Source organism: Calypte anna, chromosome 8, assembly GCF_003957555.1.
Source record: "Calypte anna isolate BGI_N300 chromosome 8, bCalAnn1_v1.p, whole genome shotgun sequence".
Taxonomy (NCBI): Eukaryota; Metazoa; Chordata; class Aves; order Apodiformes; family Trochilidae; genus Calypte; species Calypte anna.
The window spans coordinates 22,463,035-22,482,959 of NC_044254.1; the positions used below are offsets into that span (position 1 = coordinate 22,463,035).

The 19,925-nt window shown below is 39.8% G+C and overlaps 1 protein-coding gene across 1 annotated transcript; it reads right to left on the reverse strand.

The window, feature by feature from the left end:
* Nucleotides 1-1,144: 1,144 nt before the first annotated feature.
* Nucleotides 1,145-19,860, reverse strand: STIL (STIL centriolar assembly protein). Its single transcript, XM_030455237.1, has 16 exons — nt 19,779-19,860; nt 18,567-18,674; nt 17,263-17,378; nt 16,966-17,153; nt 15,591-15,838; nt 14,695-14,778; nt 14,430-14,516; nt 12,703-12,850; nt 11,415-11,524; nt 10,515-10,626; nt 8,629-9,687; nt 7,129-7,294; nt 6,141-6,366; nt 4,052-4,244; nt 3,192-3,451; nt 1,145-2,384 (listed from the first exon to the last, which is right to left on the reverse strand). Exons 1-16 carry the CDS (start codon nt 19,808-19,810, stop codon nt 1,556-1,558), a joined length of 3,966 nt encoding a protein of 1,321 aa, XP_030311097.1. The 5' UTR covers nt 19,811-19,860; the 3' UTR covers nt 1,145-1,555.
* Between the last annotated feature and the right edge of the window lie 65 nt (nt 19,861-19,925).

Sequence of the window (19,925 nt, forward strand, 5' to 3'; positions counted from 1 at the left end):
CTCAACCCCACAAGGGTGGTAGGTGATAGAAAAGATTCTCATGTCGTAATAAATGAATTAGAAATTAGTGCCCACTCACACATCCCATGAGCTAACAGTATGGTCCTTTGGAATTGAAAGGAAAAGGCTGGGGACTCCAGTGTGGAATATTTCAGCTCAAGTTTAACACTCTCGGAGCAGGAAAGACAAGGTCAACATCACAGGGTGAACTTCTGTGGAGACAATGCCATCATTAAAACAAAGCTTGCTCAAAATTCCATTAAAGAATGTTGGTGTGCTACAGCCACTGAGAAAACAGATGGTTCGACCATCATTCTGCACTGTCCTCCCATCAGGAATGGTGGGAATGGGAATGAATTGCTGCTTCCAGCACGGCTGCCTCATTTCCAAGACCAAGAGGTCAGGACAGAGGTGTGTTACACCACAGCTGTCATTGCAGAGCCCTACCCTTGGGTGTTCTTGCCCCAGGGGGACAGAGCTGTCACAGCCCCACTGGGGCTTCCAGCATAACAGAGAGCACTGGTAACCACACAGACACCTGCTGCACCTCAAAAGGGACTTCTGTTCAAAGTCTTTTAAAAAAAATAAATCACTAAACAATGAATAACCTATCCCAGGGTGATGGAGAAGGGCTGTTTCATTAGTAGTCTATCATGCCTGATGACAAAATATTTTTATGTTAATCCAGAACAAAGTAAAATCAATATTTTTGCTTACCTCGCCACCCCCACTACTGGAATTCTTGAAGGAGAGTTGAGTAGCAAGTGACATTGTCACACTTCCAGTGAGCCATTGTAAACACTGACTGGGAAGTGACAGATGTCTTAAATAAAAGATGCATCAGACAACTGAAGCCTTTTTTTTTTTTTTTTAATGGAACGTTTGACCTTTATGAGCAATATGTACTCAAAATAAATATAAAAATCCATTCATTACTTCAGAAAAAACAAAAAACAAACAAATCACAAAAGTTTTAAAAGTGCTAGTTTTTCCAATTTCCTTCCAAGATTCCATGATGGAGAGTAACACGTGCCATCTTAGCTGAATTCACAACAACTTATGCAAACTTATGCAGTTACATTTCCCCTCCAACCAGACACACATCCCCACACAGTAACTTAACCATTTCAGCAAATTTCTAGGAATTAGTACTTCAGCTCTGTTACCCTTGCTCTGCCACACACAGTATCAATGGCTCACAGCTGGCACCAACAGGTAAAACTCAGGGTTTTAAAAAAGTCAACAGAACATTTAAATAAGCATCATTGATAAAAGTGTATCATCAGTCCATCTTGGGCTCAAGCTGATTCACTCTTTATATACTTTAAAATCATGCCTAAAAAAAAAAGTGCACATGTACTTCAGTGCTGCTCAGCACTGACTCAACCAGGCATTTAGAGGTGGCTGTCCCTGGGCTGAAAACTCAGCTCTGCATGTTTTAGTTGTACAAGAGTGACCTCTCCAAAGATAGCTTAATCCTTGGTTTCCTGTAGTCTTACACAGAGAGGTCCCTCTCAGATTTGAAGGAGTGGCTGCCAGCCATCTCAGGGGATGTTCAGAACAACTTTGGCAACTGCCTGAGTTGTTTCACATCAAGAATGGTGCCAACAGAATTTATGCTGTTTGACTGGTTTAATGTTTCAAGGGTTGGGGTTTGCAGATTTCCAGGGAAGACCTGAGTATCTCCTTCATCTTTCCTGCCAGGCTGTTCAGTGAATTCAATCCTCCCAGGTAACAATTTGGGTTTTGATTTTAAACCCTTTAAAATCTGAACTGAGTTTTCAACTGCTTCATCTGGCCTAGGAGGAAAAATTTCATTTGTAATATTTCTTAATACGGGGATGTTTAGTTCTGGTGGAGAAGCATTAGCAGTCAGCTCTCTGCTGTGACTTTGTAGATGAATGGGAAGTCTGCCATCAATTCTTTTGGCTAACTGAGTCCAGTGGTCAAAGCCATCCAACACAGGGGCAGAGTTTTTGTCCAGCATAATTTTACTTTTGACAGTGCCAGAACTGCCACCTTGAGCCTGCAGTTCCTCTTCATCTTCACTACTCTCATCGTCCTGGATCAGCCCATATCGCTTCATGTACTTCTTGGTTGCAAAAGACATATTGCTGGGTGAAATTAAGCTCAGACCCACCATGCTCTTGTCCATATTTGTATTCAAGAGGTCTTGAAAAGAAAAATCTGCAGGAGGATTTTGGCCTGAGTGACTGAGAGAAAGTCGAGATAGCTGATTTTCACTGAGGTACTTGAGTGCTATGGCGTTTGCTTCCATGCTCAGATCAGCAACATTAGGAGTTAAGCCACACATGCTGACATTAGCAAAGGACACGTAATTTAGCCCAGGAACCACTGCTTCAGGATTTATGCACGCCAAGATGCTGGAATAAAGCACCCAAAAGTTAGTTTAGCACTACATGAAAAATACACAGTTTCTGGTGTCATCTGATAATGTAATTTTTCTCACTGTACCTATTTTCTCCTTCCTTCTGATCACCACAGCTCCACCAGGCTGCTCAGTGCAGAGATCTTATGTTCTGTGCATACTAAGAGGAAGCTCTTTTGAGCTACTCTCAGCAACAGTAATCCAAACACTAGGTTAGAGAATTGATGATATTCCCTTCTGACTCAATCCTAATCACAACTCCCATATGAAAAAGAAACCACTTTGAGTAAGTTTCAGAGCTGGTTTTGCTTTTAACAGGTTTATTGGTCTGTTCTCACTGGGGGATGACACATCTCTCATCCTGAGATTCTAGATGCTGCCACCCAACCCAAAATTTACATCTAGATAGAAGACACAAGCCCAGTGACAGAGACTAAGAACATCTCCTCTTTCTCAGTGAATGCCAATTCCATGATTTTTACAAGAACTCTGAGATACTATTTGTTTTCAGAAGCCTGCAAGATTCTAGTTTTTTAAGGCATTCTTCAGTAAGGGAAAGTTAAGCTATTCTGTTGCTTGGTAAACCAATTCTCATATTCATTAGGAGTTCAGATTAAAGGCTGAAAGCTCTGGTGCACTTATGTGAAATACCCACAGCACAAACCAGTGTTTTGTCTTTGCAGGAAATGTGGATCAAGCTGCCAAACAAATCCCCAGTGACAGTGAACACAGCCCCTTCCCTTTGGAAGCCAATCCTCATTTTTGGTTGGATCTCCAGAACTCAACACAACCAGTATTTTACCTGGCATTCTCCACTTTGTGTGTATTTCTCTTCATTTTGCTGGGAGAGTCAATTGTCACCCCGAGGCTCCTCAGCTGTTTGAGTGTAGCACTGATCACACTCTCTTTATCCACCACTCCAGTGTCAGTCTCTGAAGCAATTCCTGTTGTGTCATCAATATCTTGATACTTAGGACCATCATCATCATCATCAACAAAACCTACTTTAACAGGCAAGTGATCTTGCTCTTCTGAGGACTTCAAGAGATGGTTTACTTGGCCCTACAGAAAGAGGGAACAGGAAAGAGACCACATGGACAAAACATCATGATATGCAGGAGTTCTCAAAAACCAAAACCCTGGGTTTTTTTGCAACTTTAAATTCAACCAGATGGGTTAACAGCTTATTCTGACTAACATCAAATTCAGGTTCAGCTCAGATACAAATACACAAACTAACAGCAGTCAAACACTGCAATATTTTTCATTTCAAGCTTTCTGTAAAAGCCTGTTCTGAATTTAAACACATCACATACTGATATTCTTCAAGAGTAAAGTATCTGCCCTTTAAAGGACTTGAAGGTAAAATGCTGTGTTATTATAAAGGGCACTAATTTGGGAAGTTATCAACTGACATTATCTTTGAACCAAAGAATTATTATTTGTTAGGCAGCAGACAGTACTCCACATATGCATGGAAGTACAGAATAGCCACTTAAACCTTAAAAAGAGTCACAAACCTGGAACTTTTCTGTAGAGCCTAACACATGAACTTGGCAACTACACACATTTTTCATTCATGCCAGTTCCACACCATAACTTCGGCAGTCTGCTGGTTTTACTGTTACATTCAGTGCAGAATGTAAAATTTTAATGAATTACCAGTAAGTCCTGGTAAAGCTTCTGATCCTCCGAGGGATGGCAAGGCAGCAATGAGGCAGGTGGCTCCGAGTTTTGCTCGCTTGTTACCACCACATGGTTGCTGGCTCCCTCTGTTGGTTCTTTCTGTAAAGACACGCTCACACTTTCCTCCAAGGATGAACTGCGAGCAAGTGCTTGGGAAACGTTTCCATTTCTGAAAGGGAACAGCAAGATAGCAGTTAGATATTTTCTTGAAGGAGGAGGAGCACAAGTGTCACTATTACCTTGTTTTCATGAACACCAAAAGAGGAGAAAAATTTGGAACTGGAAACAGAACTTGGTTTATCTGCTGCTTTGTTCCTTTCTGTAGTCATTTTCTTTCAAAACTCATTTGAGGACTAAGGAAATACCCCCCACAGCATCAAGCTGGAACAGCATGACTGGTTTTATAGAAGATAACTTGAAAATATCACTGGTTTCTCTGGACTAGTCAAAACTCAGTGACATTCTGTGGCATAATCTTAAAGCTGATGATACTGAAGTTATAAAGAATTTGGTGTTTGTCTTACATCTCAGCATTCTATGGATGCTTAATAGCCCTTAGGAGTGATGTGTTTTCCATATGTTCTGAAACATGACTTATTCACAGAGCTGTTTTTCCCAAGGTGAGCAACTGATAACAGGATTCCTGTGGTAGCTTAAAAACACTTTAAAAACTTGTCAAAGACATTGTGGCAAGCACACACATGGTACCATGAGCAAACACCTCGCTGAAATATTTCTAAACAGCAGATTTGAATGAGGAACCTGAAGTTTCCAGATAACAAGGATAACTGTTCTAGAATGAGTTACAAGGCACTGCTCCACACCCCCTTCAGCTAAGCTGGTGTGTGTACTGCATAAACCTTTTGAGAGCAGACATATCAACAGTGCTATCATCCTGAGGAGATCCTCAAGCGACCCTCCTCCCCCTTCCTCTTCCTCCTCAGGAGACAAGTGTGAGATAAGAGAATTTCAGAACTCAACTGATCAATTGCCTGCGTTGAAAGTGATAAGATGGGGATCACGTGACATAGGAGATAGCCAATGTAGGTTATCACTTACTGCTACCCCAGCAATTACTCATCATTCCCCAAAACATTCCCCTCCTTCCCAAAGAAATCTGGGTGGTGCTCTACATTTTTACTCTAAGATACTTAGACAGCTATTTCACAGGTGGATGAATCTAAGCTGAAGAGAACCTTAAGAGAGCATCTCTGAAATACAATGTACAAAGGAGTGATTTGAATCAGTAACATTTATGGCAGCAGTATGTGTTTGCAGATAATACTTTAATCAAGGACTACAAATATTTAAGTTATAGCTTAATTATCATAATCTGTTCCATTACAATTAGTTTAGAAACCTAACTCAACTGGAAGGGTATTCCCACTTTTTTTTTTATACTTAGAAAATATTAGATCATTAAAAGCACTAAGTTGATCTATTCTCTGTAAAAATAACATCCATGTAGATAATTACAAATATTTTTTAAATTGCTTCCCAAATTAGACTGAGATTACTCATTGCACTAAAAAGAAGCTGAGCTTAAAAACAATGAAATGAAATAGCAGTGAAGTTGGTACCTGCATTTACTACACACAAAGTAATCAGGTGTGAAACATACAGAAATTCAGGGAACAGGCACATAATAATAAACCCTTTGTCCTAAGGCCCTCAGAATTGAAAGGGTTCTGTATGCTGACAAGGAAAATACACTGTAGGAAACCTGGCTACAGCAGCATCCCCTTTTCCCTTCAAGATTTAAGGTAAGAAAAAGAATGCTGCCAGCCCCACACAGGCTTTTCCAAGTGAAAGGCTTTTGCCACCAGCTGCTGCTGATAGGCAGTCTAGCTAAATGTGCCTGACTGATAAATGCAGGCTCTGAAGACAGCTGTGTTTTGGTGAGCTGTACAATTTGAAACATAATTAAAGAACAAAGAAGGAAAAGAGTGCAACAACTCAAGTCAGGTGAGGATCATTCCTGAAAAAAAAAATCATTACCAAGTAGTAACTTACAAATGACAAACTCAGCTTGTTATGCAAGCACAAGATGTTTCTGGTTACTTACTGGAGAGTGTTCTGATTAGTTCCTTCTTCCACAAGATGAACACTGTCTACAAAACTGGGCATGTCAACCACCTTTAAGGAAGAAGCAATACTTGTATTACTTGCATCTTGTTCAGCATTAATTGAGATGCTTATGTCTTCCTTAGAAATATCTTCATCCTCTTTTTTGCCTTGTGGTAAGAAATCTCCTTGTTTTTCTGGGGATGTGTTCCAAAATAAGCTAGCACCTAAAAGACAAATTGAGATTTACACATTTAAGGAAAGTCATTACTGTCTTCAGCCCCTTTGCCTTTGTGAAGCTAGAGGAATAATTTCCTCACAATCAGTCTTTTTTCCCCCCCTTTTAAAAGTGATTTAGGATTTAGAACAGCTAAAAGTTGCCAAAACATCATTCCAGTTCTAGCTTCCTCCAAAGCACACTTATTGAAAAGGTACTAAAGGGACCTTGGACCAATTTTAAAATTTTTTTCAAATTACCAACCACAACATTTCCATCAATTTAACAGGAACCAATATTTTAATATGTAACTTTACAGACACAGCTGCTTAACTTGCTAGAATTAAAGTTGTCTCCCCTCTATGCATGTAAATACATGACTTACAAAACCATCAATAACACAGTTAACAGAACACCAGAGGGGACAGAAGATATTTTTCAAAACAGTGTATAAATTTAAAATAACATTTGGGTTTCTTCTTTCAATAAGGCACTACTCAAAATATAAGACTTTGCTAAAGCTATTGGAAAAATAATTCTTCCAATGTTGTCAACAACTGTGATTGCATCCCAAAGACAAAAGTAGCTCCAGCCTAAACCTGCAAATAAGACCTGGAGAACTTTGCTGTTTTCTGTACCTAGGTGGGTGTTTTCTTGTGTTCAGCACTTCCACAAAACACTCCCTCCAAAACATTCCCAAACAAATCACAGAAACATCCAGAAAAAAAGTGATCCCAGTCTATTTTTAAAGAGTAAATGAGTAAATGGTTACCTGTGCTCACAGCAATGCTCACACTCGTCCTCACGGGGGGAGATGCTGAGGGCTGCGTTTCCATAGAAACAAGGTCCCCTGGCTTCTCAGGCTGCAGAGCAGGGCAAGCTCCAGCTGGTTCAGGGGAACGAGCCTGAGCAGCCTGTGCTTCCAATAAGCGTTGGATCTGTAATTATCATCAGGAAGTTATGATTTGTACAATAAAATATAGCAGACAAAAGCGAATTGCTAAATTAGGCTCCTCTAAGAGCTGGATTCAAATCCAGGCTGTGTTGTCACAGGAGGCTGACAACCTTCTAGCTCTCAGCAGTGCATGCAGCATAAATCAAAAACATCACTTTTGATGTTGGCAGAGGCAGCAAAGAGGTTTTAAAGCACACTGCCAGGGCTACACCAAGAGAACTCAAGTAAATCCTATTTTCACTACACTTGCTGGAAGTATTCTTTCTCCCTTCAGCCACATACAAAGCTTATTACTGACTTAGCAGCCAAGCACTTACATGCCCACTGCCCCAACACCCTGCCAAATCAACTTTGTACTTATTACAAAACTAAGCACTTAAATGATAAAATTAAGGTTGCCCACACAATCTTTGCTCCAGTATTTGTATCCACCTTGTCCATGTATTGGTTCACAGCTCCATGGAGAGATGCTGTAACAGTGGAGGTTGAATTATTGCAATAAGGAAAGGTTTCCCTCCCTTGTGTGCAGCTCACACGTTGAGAGCTCGATTTTACATACAATAACTACATCTAAAGCACATTTCAGCTGTAATTTTCTAGCTTAAGCAGGAAAAATAGGCAAGTATGTAACCATCCCAGCTTTCCTATTCCTGGCATTCATCACCAGCTGCAAAATGGCCCTTCAGCCCCAAATCATACCCTGCAAAGTACAGGGCCAGCAGTATAACTTAGAAGGTTTGTAGTTTGAAGAAATGTGATCCAATATCAAAACACAATTTGGGGAGACCAGCAAAGCTCAATCTTTCAGCCCTGTAACAAACACCTGATGAATTCTGCCAGTTTCTTGCAAACAGAGAACTCAAGTTTTCTAAGCAAGACTCTACACCCCAGGAAGTTGCAGGCTTGAATGTAGGTAAAGCAACACAGTAGAACGTTCTGAGCTTTATCTGTATGTTTGCAAACATTCTAAAGTCTACAGCCCATGCAATAATATTTTTTTATTTAGACAAGTATATGTAGGGAAATATTTACATAAAAGGCATATCTGTTTGCATTGCAAAACAGCCTGCCAAAAGGGAAACTTTCATGTTAAGGAAACATTCTAAAAATAAATACAAAATATAATCAGGAGTGAAATAGTCTTCATGTAAGGGACACCAAATAGCAGAGCTGATCAGGACATCCTTCCATCCCCAAACTGGACCCGGTGTGACAGGCTCTGATTGTAACAAGGGCAGAATTTAATTCCTTTAGTAGGGGAAATATCAAAGCATAATCCCTAAGAGGGCAGAGGAGAAAGCTGCCATTTCCACAAACCTGTGCTTGAAGTAATTTGAGTTGTCTGTCCTGCTCTGTCAGCACCCGGAATGCATCTGGAGATAATCCCATCATTCCATTATCTGATCCTGGGTTAGGAGCAGCCCTGTGCCAGCACGGTGAGTGGGCTGCACAGAACTGGGGACTAGAGGAGTTTGCACTTGAAGGCTGTCTTACTGCAGGTGATAAGCTATTGTCAAGGGAACAGTTCCCCATTTTCCCATGATATCTCACATTTATAGGGCTGCTTGTGGTGTATCCAGGATTGCAGCAAACATTTGGGCAAATGATATTTTGATGGAGCACTGCACAGGGACTCTGGTGAGCCAGCTCTGATTGGGTTTCTGCTTCGTGTTTGTGGCTCGTTTTACCCATTCCTTGCCATGAGTTTATGGGATTATACTGGGTGGAAGCAGGAAACTGACAGCTGCAGGCACTGGCTGGACAGCAAGGAGGGACTTGAACTGGCACCTGGAGTTCTGGGGGTCTTCTGCAGATCTGTGGTGAAAAAGCAGAGGTGCAGAGGACTGGCTGTGTAACAGCAGGGACCTGGTTGGAACTGGATATTGATGTTCTTCTAATTGGAGGCTCTCCCTGCTGTGCAGATCCATTGGGATTTAACACAGGTCTTTCTGATGGCTGCCTGGGGTGATGCACAGAGGTATCTGGGGAAATCCCACCACAAGGGGTTGAAGGAGAAGACGATCCAGAACTTTTTCTTGACTGAGGACAAGGTTTCTTAGAGTGCAACTGTTGCTGTAGCAGAGGTTGTTTTCCTCTGGAAGGCCTTGAAGTTGGAATTTTCTGGTTTAAATGGTTTGGTATTTGCCTCAAAGAGGGATCTGCCATATTACCAGAAAAGTTTTGCTTGTCTTCAGAATGCTGGGTGGGATAATATGAAGATCCCAAACATGATTTCTTTTTAATAGGCTGATGTATTGCTGAGGGTAGACTTTTAGCATCTGAGGTCCCCACAGGCTTAGATGGTTGTCCTGATTCTATGAAGCTCCCATCCAAAACAAGTGACAGCTCAGGAACTGAAGGAAAGATCCTAGAAACCTGAAGGGACAATTACACAAGCAAATTTAAGATTATTTTAAAGTATTATCTTTCAGCTCTTCACATGCAGAATTTCACCACAGAAAATATGTTCACTTAAAATCAATATATGACCATTACCAGCTCCAAACCAACTACACATTGAATGCTTTTCTAAAGCTTGGAGATTACAGATACAAAAAAATCCAGCCAGATTTCTAGGATTATTCTTAGAAGACAAAATTGCTTTCATATGATATAATAGCCACATCTACCAAATGAATGCTTCATGCCATCCTGGAAAGCATTTCTGAGTATGGATCTTTCCCTTTCAAGAAGTGGACAACATGTTCCCTCTTGCTGATCTTAGATCCAGCAGATAGATGCAACAGAATATATTTTACAATCTGCAACTGTCACATCCTTATAGACATTTGCTGTACAAGTGCTGCTGCTGTTTCATTTAATCTGTATATTTTTCTGTAAAAAAAGGACAGAGTAGCAGATCTTCATCTTGTTTACCCAGGAATACACAAGGAACAGTTTGCTGGCTCTGTCTTTATCTCAGACACCGGAGCTATTCCTTGTAATGGCAGCAAGACTCCCAAAGTAGAACCTACAATCTCTGCTCCCAAACCTTAGCATGCACAAGAATTAAACTGTCAATAATCCTAGAAAAAAGGCATCTAAACTACAGCAGGAGTTTGGACACTTGGTGCATATCTTCAGTTGTTTTCCTGTGCTAGCACTTTGAGACAGAAACTTTATACTCTCCAGTTCCTTACAATGAGTTTTACTTCCCTACCTGCCATGTCTGGGATGCCTAGAACAATTATTTACTTACTTACCTGTTGACTCACTGGGTGAGGACTTGGAATTGGTCTGGGGGATAAATCCTCATCTTCTACCCCAGAGTCGTGATCACTTGCTGACAATTTGCTGGGTGAGCCTTGGGAAGGACTAAAAGGAACATAAATCAAAGGAAAATGTTTGCCTGTCAGGCAACAGCAACATCAGACTTCACATTTTTCACTGTGCCAGCTACAGTGTGATGTCAGCATCATTATTTCCAAGAAGCAGTTGTTGTACCTCTTCTCCCTGGCTAGCCAGAGAGTTCACCCAGCAAACAGCAAAACTACAAATGCACCTTTTGGGCAAAAAATCTCCCCCCATGACCTCAACACACACAGCTTTTAAATGACATTCTAACAGCCAAGCAGTGGTTTATATTAGAAAGATAGGGAGTGCTACAGTAAAGACTGTAACATTGTTTAAAGGGAAATAAAGGCTATCTTACAGATAAAACTATGATGGATAAAATAAGCTCTTAAATATCTTTAAGTCTCAACCTATCCAGGTCTCATAGGTTTGAAGTTGGAAGGAAAAAAAATGTTTACCAACACAAATATATTTCAATCAGCAATTTGCTTTGAAGGAGGGATCTCACAGCTCAGAGCAGTGAGCTTAAGCTTCATCAGTAAGGAAGGTTTTATAGAAGACTCCACTGTATAAATTACAACCACCAGTATCAAGAGTAAGACTAAGAGTAGTTTCCCTTGGAATATGGTCAGTTTGATTGTCTTATTTGAAGGATATTAACTCTAGGAATAAATAAAAGCACCTACAGTTTTAAATGCAAGAAGATCACTGTATGTACAATTGAACTGGCATCTGGCATAGCACAGGTCAAAAAAAACCTCAGCCAATAAATATTTGCCTTTAGTGTATAAATGACATGAAAGATTTACCTTCTGATAGGAAGTTTCTTACAAACTCTGCTGAAAAACTCTGTTTCTGCATTTTGGTTTTCTGCACTCAGCTCAAAATGGATGGGACTCTTGTCTGAAGGCTCCACATTCTGTAATGAAATTTCCTGTATTTGTGACACATCAAACTTTCACATTTTAATAACCAAGGTCATTAATTTTACTACTCCCAGAGAATTAATTTTAAGGACATTTATATCTGCTTGTTTGCTGCTTGCCCTCTACTTTCAATTCTCAATTCCTTCACCACTACAAGGAGGCAGGCTACTTCCCTTCCTGTTTAACACTGCTCCCTCTGCTACTCTGTGAAGTAATTGGCCTAATTATAGCCCTGAGCATATGCTTCCCTGCTGTAGCTGCTTAGATAATCCTCCACAAGCCTTCACCACTAGAGGAAACAAGAACTGTTCCTGTACTGTTTCACACACCACAGCTGGACAAGTCCTGGATACAAAAGAAGTGAGCCTCTGTGAAGTGGCTTGTCATGCTCAGAAACCTAAGCTGCATCTAGGATGGATGGCAGCCCTGAAATGGGGAATTAGAATTGGAAGTGAAGAGCACAGGACATAAATTACACCAGCTGCTTTTCTACCTGAGCACAGGAGCATGCAACAAACATTAACAACTCAACTTCAGGTTCTTCAAAAGCCTAGGAAAACATAAAAGGAACTGAGACTTGTTAGAATTTCCTCAGAGCTTTTTAGTTATCTCCCAGACACTGCATCATCAAATTCTTTCAAAAAGTTATTTTGCACAAAGATAAAATTGTTCCTGGTTTGTTACTGTGGCAAAGCAAGAGCTCTGAGGATTAGTAACCACTGAATTCCCTTTTGCTTTCAACCTCAAGCAAAGCACAAGCACCCAGCTTTGCTCTCCAGAAAGCACTGATGTGCATCACCCACAGCAGCTGTGAGATGTGTCCAGCATGCACACAGCACACCAGATTAACAAATGCTGTAGAAAACCAGAATCTCTGCTCATAAAGCCAAGAAGGTCACCAGTAAGAAGGAGCACTAACCAAGTCTGACACAGCACACTGCGTTTTAAAAAAGATTCTTAATGCAATTAGAAAAGTGAGCAGTTGCTGACTTTGGAGGTCAGATCTCAATTTGAGAGCCAAATTCTAGACTTACAGTAATCCCTGGGAAGAGGCAGCTTTACAGAGCCACAGAATTTTCATACACTGCAGTGACCATGGGAGCCACATTATAGTGACACTAAGAGTCAAAGTTTAAAGTACTATGATGCAGTAAGAAACCAAGCTACTTACTTTGAAGAGGTGCACTCTTTCATTACAAGTTAAGATCTGAAACCCTAGTTCAGTCTGTCCACTTGATGGAACACACTCATAAAACTCTGGTTCCTTGTGTGTCAATGAATAAAGCACAATAAGAAAACTCCCAGATTCTGAAAAAACCCTAAAATAGAGAAAAAAACAAACAAACAAACAACAAATCACATCTAAAAAAACTTTAGGAAACAGGAGAAAGGCCCTTAGTTTCTCAATATAGCAAGCAAACTATCACACTGTTAGCAAGCTGGTGAATCACCAGCAAATAGACTTATGACTGGTGGCACATGCAAGAATCAAACCAAAGTAGAGAAATGGGAATAATTAATTTACTTTCTAGTTAAAAACCTTTAGGATCACCAAGTACATAAAGGGAATTCCAGGAAGACTTCAATCATACCATAGAAGAAAATGTGTAAAACTGATAATGTGATTTTTTTAATATAACTTAAATCAAAGACTTATAAAGTAACTTACTGTTTCAGTTATCCCTAAAGATTCCAGAAAAGCTCATTATATTTTTTTGAGGAAAAATTATATTGAAGGGTTTTTCTTCAGGTTAAGAACAGTGAGTAATAACTCACATTTAATACAAATTATCAAGGAGAATGAAAAGAACCATCACTTCCAGGAAAAGTTAGCACTACTTTTAGAACAACTGTTCTTTTTGTAGCACTTGTAATGCACTTGTTTGGGGGTGGGGATGTTTGGGGTTTTGTTTGGGTTTTTTAAGTAATATATGTGACAAAGAAAGCAGTAGGAACAAGGTGCTTGAAAAAAACATTCATGCACAATTTTAAACTCCTACTTAAGAGTTAAAAATATAAAATGCACAGATTAGGCAGTTAGCCTGCAGAGGTTAATTCTGTTTGCACGGTTCATCAAATCTGCCTAATCCACTTCCAAGATGGAATCAGTGAAAGTTAATGAGAGTCAAGTATCTTACTTGCTTATCTAATAATCTAATTGGCTTCTTATCTGTATTTGGGAATATTTAAACTGGTAAGGGAAAGAAGTATTTTCTGTAATTACAGACACATCTGTTCACCAAATGTGGTTTTATTTCATAATTTAAAAACAAGTGTGGCAGAGCAGAAGAAATTCTTATGCACATCCCACATTTTAAAGTTTTATTTACCCAAAGAGCAGTTTTAAACTACAAACACCTGGACTCTCCCTCAGCTCCCATATAAAGAGAACTTAGCAAATGTCACATGTGAAAATATGTGGAGAATGAGGAAATATCATCTACTAACATCACAATGAAAAAAAAATCAGAATGCAAAACCATAACACCAGTAAATTTAGCAGGAAGTCCTAAGACAGGACTGGCTGCAAACCAATATGCTTCAATATGTTGGTCAGATACAACCAGGGAGAAAGGCTTTGTCAAAGAGGATACTCATATGAAGAGTTTAAAACATCACTGTTTATACCATTTCCTGCTTACTGGTCCTTATTTGAACTAAAACATGGTGACTTTAATGACAGCAATGTTTATCCTCTTCATCAGTCTAGCATTCTAACACTTCTGTTATAAAAAAAATTGTGAAGTCAAAACCACAGCAGATAGCCCCACCTCCTATAGAACACAAATAGAATAACTTCCAATGTCTTTGAACAGAACCCATGTTGCCATGTATTTCTGTGGAATACATTTTTAGGCCGCCAGTAGCTTCTATGTTTTAGAGATAAAAGTGACTTGCCTTTCTTGAATTGAGGAACTGAATAAATATCTCAGGCAACAAGCCCAGATTTGAGGACTATAGATGTGAGTAATTCCACTCAGCCAACTAGAAAGAAAGAAAAAAATATCCATTTAGAGACACTTCCATTACCAAGTTTCCACTATGTAACTCCTCAAAAATCATCTCAAATCAATGTGCATTAATCTGTACTAATAAAGAATAACCTGTACTAATAATAAATAATAAAAGACAAATCTGTACTAATAAAGAATAAAACACTTACACTCCAACTAATGGCAGAGCATAAGCCTTGGGATCAGACTCGAGCAGCAAAAGCAGTTTCCGTGTCTGGTCCATAGTAAGGTAGCTGGAAGAAAGCAGAAGATGGGCTGTCTGGTTGGTTGGTTTTTGTTTGGTTGGGTTTTTTTAGTATTTTGGAAGGCAGTCTCTCAGAAAAAGAGAGAAAATGCAAATAAACATTTAGATAATTCTAAAAGAAAAAAGTTGGGAGGGGAAAACAAAACCATTCTTCCTCCATACTTATGGCAATTCCTCATCTTTTCATCCACTCTCTGTGTATCAAAGAATTATCAGGACCATATTTGTTTAATTTAAGTGATTTACAGTAAATCCAGAAGCCCAAGTCATGTTAAATTTGAAGAGTAATTTTCAGAGATGCATTCAGAAGCTCCAAGTAAGGTGACATTTAGGTGCTTCAAGTTATTTCTGATATGCCCCTAGCTCATCCTAAGATAGCCATATCTGAATGATGGTTCCACACTATCATCTGACAAGCATGATTAACAGAAAAAAATCTGATTCAAATTCAACCAGTTTTCATTCCAGAGCCAGAAATGATCCTGGTTTAAAAGCTGGATGCTATTTACCTTCATGACATTAACCAGAAATGTGTCCTCCTGCCCCAGTAGGAAGATCCTTCCACTGAAGCCAGAAGCAAGAATTCCTACTGAACCAATTAAGATTTTTGTCTCACCTCATTTCCTGCTTCTTGTTTATAAGATTTTGAATTTTTCCAAGTCCAAGAAGTTACATTAATTTTTTGCCAGTTCTTTTACTAAAAAACAAAGCACTAGTTGAGATCTTGCCTACCAACCTGCTGTAGCAAATGCAACAAACTGCCAGGCAACTTTGATAGTTTAAGCATCATCCCTTACTTACCCACATTTATAAGTTCCTTGAACTTGTGCAATATTCATAGTACTGCTCAAATTTCTTGCTAGGGCTGTAGGAATAATTGGGACAGACTTCACTGGGGTGTATTCCAAGATGTTTGCTGCAGTAATAGAAGCCCAGTGAAAATTAAATTGTAGATTATCCAGGTTTTCTGTGAAAACAATGTGAGCTCTGACAGTGAGCAGTTTAGAAAGCTCCAGTGATTCTTTGCTGCAGAGACTGTGCTGCAGGTTCTAGAAGGAGTGAAAAGAGAAAACAGTTAAAATACAAAACATTTTCTTCACATGGCTACCATGATTCAAGCTGTATTCCACTAGGAACTCAAATTATTCATCACAGCTGCTATTGCAGTAAGCACTGTATAGAAAGCCATTAACCCAGGTGTGCAAAACTCACAGCTATACTGAATATAATGAATGTAAAATACACTTGAAAGTAAGTGATGCATATCTTAGCATTGCTTTATATTAAAAAGCCCAAGGCCACTTAAATTGTATAAAATTAATATAATAACATAACTAAAGGGCTTGAGGTGAACTGTCACATTCTTGTGTTCAAGAAATGTGTATTTTAACTTGTGGATGCATCACCATGAGAAAGCAGTATTTGTATTATAAAATGCACACACAGGCAAACATTTCAAGGTGCATTTACAAGGTTCTATGTCTATTGCAGAACACAGGAGTAACAGACACGTTTCAGCTCTAACTATTAACCTACAGAGACTTTACATGCAAATCACTTTCCTAGCAATACTTCTATAATCAACAACTGCACACATATTGCAACTCATTCCTGACAGATATGAAAAAACAGTATTTTTTTTCTTGTTTAAGTAAGTTTGCTATAATCACCCTTGTGTTGCTGGTTATGGTGGTGAGACCAGCTGAAAAATATTGGTCAGATAGTAAGATTTTAATCTGAGAGTAAAGCCATTGATCCTTAAACACATGTAAAGGCTGCTTCAAGTTTCAAACATATTTTTCAATGACACTTGAGCAGCTCACTTCATATAACCAAGCAAATAAGTCTTGCTTCAGCCACAACTTTGCTGTTTGAAACTGATGTTTGAAACTGTTCTGCCCAGAAGACAGTTTACTGTTTAAGAGACTTGAAAGTTTTGAAGACATGGTGACTTTAATGACAGCAATGTTTATCCTCTTCATCAGTCTAGCATTCTAACACTTCTGTTATAAAAAAAATTGTGAAGTCAAAACCAAAAAGAATAATCACAGCAGATAGCCCCACCTCCTATAGAACACAAATAACAGAATTCCCTCCAGTATCTTTGAACAGAACCCATGTTGCCATGTATTTCTGTGGAATACATTTTTAGGCAGCCAGTAGCTTCTAAGCCTACCTTGAAAGCCAAGCCAATATCTTCAGCACTGTGCACTATGATATTATCTGCAGAAGGTCCCCAGGCATTAATTACACAGGGAATCAAGAAGTCTCCAGGAAGAGGTGCAGATGGAATTTTGCCTGAACCACCAGGAACTTCTCGGCCAGGATCAAAGCGGTCAATTGTTAGTGTGATGCCTTCCCCATCTTCAAGATAAATAAATAAAGTTAGAGAGCAAGAGCAACATCTTGGGCTCCTTGAAAACAGCTTGCTCAGCCCATCAGTGCTGTTGGTCCACCTGATGTTTGTAGTTACCTTCATCTGCTCCAAGAGTTCCAAGCAAAAAACAAGAAAATAATTTCTTGTCATTCTGCTTTGCGTGGCGATAGGCGAGTCGCAAGGTTTTCTCCATCAGAGATAACTTTGGGTTTCTAAAGAGAGGCAATAAACAACTTTAAGACCTATTTTGCTTTGTTTAAAGTATTTTTTATGTTGCAACAGCTTCCATTTTTCTATCTTTTAGTAATACACAGGATCAGCCCAAAGCCCTAAACAACAAAAAGGTAGGAATTAACATTCTGTATAAAAAACTAAATTAATTTTAGCTCATGTTCTGAGCCAAACCCCCATTATTCACATGCAGAAAAGCCATGTTTTAACCAGAGCAGCTCTACAGAATGCTCTGTATGACCTACTCATTAGCACACTCTCTGTATCCGTTTTGTAAAAAAATTTTTTTATGAAAATATTTACACAAGGAAGAATACATTAAAGAAAATTACAAGCACACAGTTACTTTTACACCTTTCCAGAAAGAAATGTTAAGAAGAATGTTAAGAACGTTTCTGCCCCTATACTCAGCGCTGGTGAGGCCACACCTCGAGTCCTGTGTCCAGTTCTGGGCCCCCCAGTTCAGGAAGGATATCGAGGTCCTGGAGCAGGTCCAAAGGAGGGCAACCAGGCTGGTGAAGGGACTCGAGCACAGGCCCTATGAGGAGAGGCTGAGAGAGCTGGGGGTGTTCAGCTTGGAGAAGAGGAGGCTCAGAGGAGACCTCATCACTCTCTACAACTCCCTGAAAGGAGGTTGTAACCGGGTGGACGTTGGTCTCTTTTGCCAGACAACTTTCAACAAGACAAGAGGGCAGGGTCTCAAGTTTTGCCAGGGGAGGTTTAGGTTGGATATTAGAAAGAATTTCTTTACGGAGAGAGTGATCAGCCATTGGCATGGGCTGCCCAGGGAAGTAGTGGATTCTCCATCCCTGGAGATATTTAAAAAGAGACTGGATGTGGCACTCAGTGCCATGGCCTAGCAACAGCAATGGTGGTTCAAGGGTTGGACTCGATGATCTCTGAGATCCCTTCCAACCCAACCAATTCTATGATTCTATGAAGCTGTAAGTTACTTTAGACTGAGTAACTGCAACCCACCTGATAGTAAGATACTACAGAAACTCTCAACTATTTCCAATTAAAATCCCTATATACTTATAACAACCACAACACTTGTTTCTTTTTAGTTTGTGCCTTGTCATGTGGTAGACTCAAAAGATCTAATAAGGCACTGAACCATTTAAATGTTAATTAACAACATTTATCAGCTTAAAAGAGGTTATTCCTACCTATAATAGGTGATATGTGAGCCAATGACATCGCCCCTAGGGACTGGGTCCCAGAGTGCACACTTGGACAGAGGGAAACTGAAAGGGACCATCCTTTCAGGAATAAATCTGGGAAAAATGAGAGAGATAAGAAAGGAAAAGGGATTAGAGCTCAGTACTTTCAAACTGCATTAATAAGAAGGAAAAAAAGGAGTAACACTAAGAAAAACAACAAATGCAATACACAAACTGTTGGCATTATCTTGTTTCAAGACCAGACCAAAGCAACAGAAATTTTGTTTTATGAAGTTGTCAAGGATATGATCAAAGCCAACCCAAAACTTTAATTTTCCACCTGACAGTTCCTTCATGTCACCTTGGACCATGAGTAGACTACAAATAAGGTCAGAATGCAAATTTGCAGATTAAGCTCAAGGAAAACTGTTCTAGATACATTGTAGGGAAGGAAGAGGTTGTCAGTCATAAGAAACTCCCATGACACACAGAAAATCTTGATTTAGCAAAGGTAACATTAGACCAGCTTCCAAAACCCCCATTTTAACACTTTTTAAAGTCATCATTTAGTCCACTTCAGCTGTGAGAACCCCTGAAATAAAGCCTTGGCTTAGCTCAAATAACAGTGCAAAATCTGCAATCAGACTTCAGAGGTCTGAAAAACTAGAGTTAAAAAAAAAAAAAAATAAAAACCACAGACTTACTTACAGAAGCAGGATTTAATTTTTAAGAGCTTTACATTTTTAAGAGTTGCCCGAACCAATTATATTAAGTAAAACACAAAACGGGAGACTGCACCATTTGGCAAATACCTCAACAGTTTTCAACAAATAAACATGAACTTCCTCTGTAGGTATTTGAAGCGTCAAGCTTTGCCAAGGTGCTTCCTTTCCATTTCCTTAAGTTACCAGGAAAGCGCTCTCTCTGTTTTTAAGGCAGCTCTCCAAGCAACCAACCTCCCTCTCATGTTTTAAGTTAATTTATCCCCTTTAAAAGCACAACAAAATTAAATCCTCATTCAGGCTTGCAAAAGGAAAAACTTTTTTAAACACTTTTCACTAGTTTTTAGCAAGCACAGATCACAAGCACAGATCCCCTCAGACCTCTTCACTACCAGACCCGAGCTGGCAGTCGCCCCACAGGCCAGGGACAAGGCACCCCCTCCCCTCCACGCCCCTCGCCGAGGAAAGGGAGAGCAGAGCCTCCCGGAATGGGTACCTCAGATCCTGGCCGGGCAGAGGCAGATCCATTCGAGGCGGCCGCAGCTCTGCTCTCACCTATGGTCCCTGCCCTGGGGCAGCTCCCAGGGCCTGCCCGCCACAGCCCCTCCCTCAGCCGCCTGCCAGATGGGCCCTACCAGCGTCC

What these genes read in the sequence shown, in the direction of transcription:
- STIL (XM_030455237.1), bottom strand. Translation starts at nt 19,810, where the DNA reads ATGGATCTGCCTCTGCCCGGCCAGGATCTGAG. An exon ending in AAAGAGTGCACCTCTTCAAA is followed by an intron (nt 11,525 to 12,702) that starts GTAAGTAGCTTG and finishes ATTTCATTACAG; the next exon opens with AATGTGGAGCCTTCAGACAA. An exon ending in TCAAATTACTTCAAGCACAG is followed by an intron (nt 7,295 to 8,628) that starts GTTTGTGGAAAT and finishes TGATAATTACAG; the next exon opens with ATCCAACGCTTATTGGAAGC.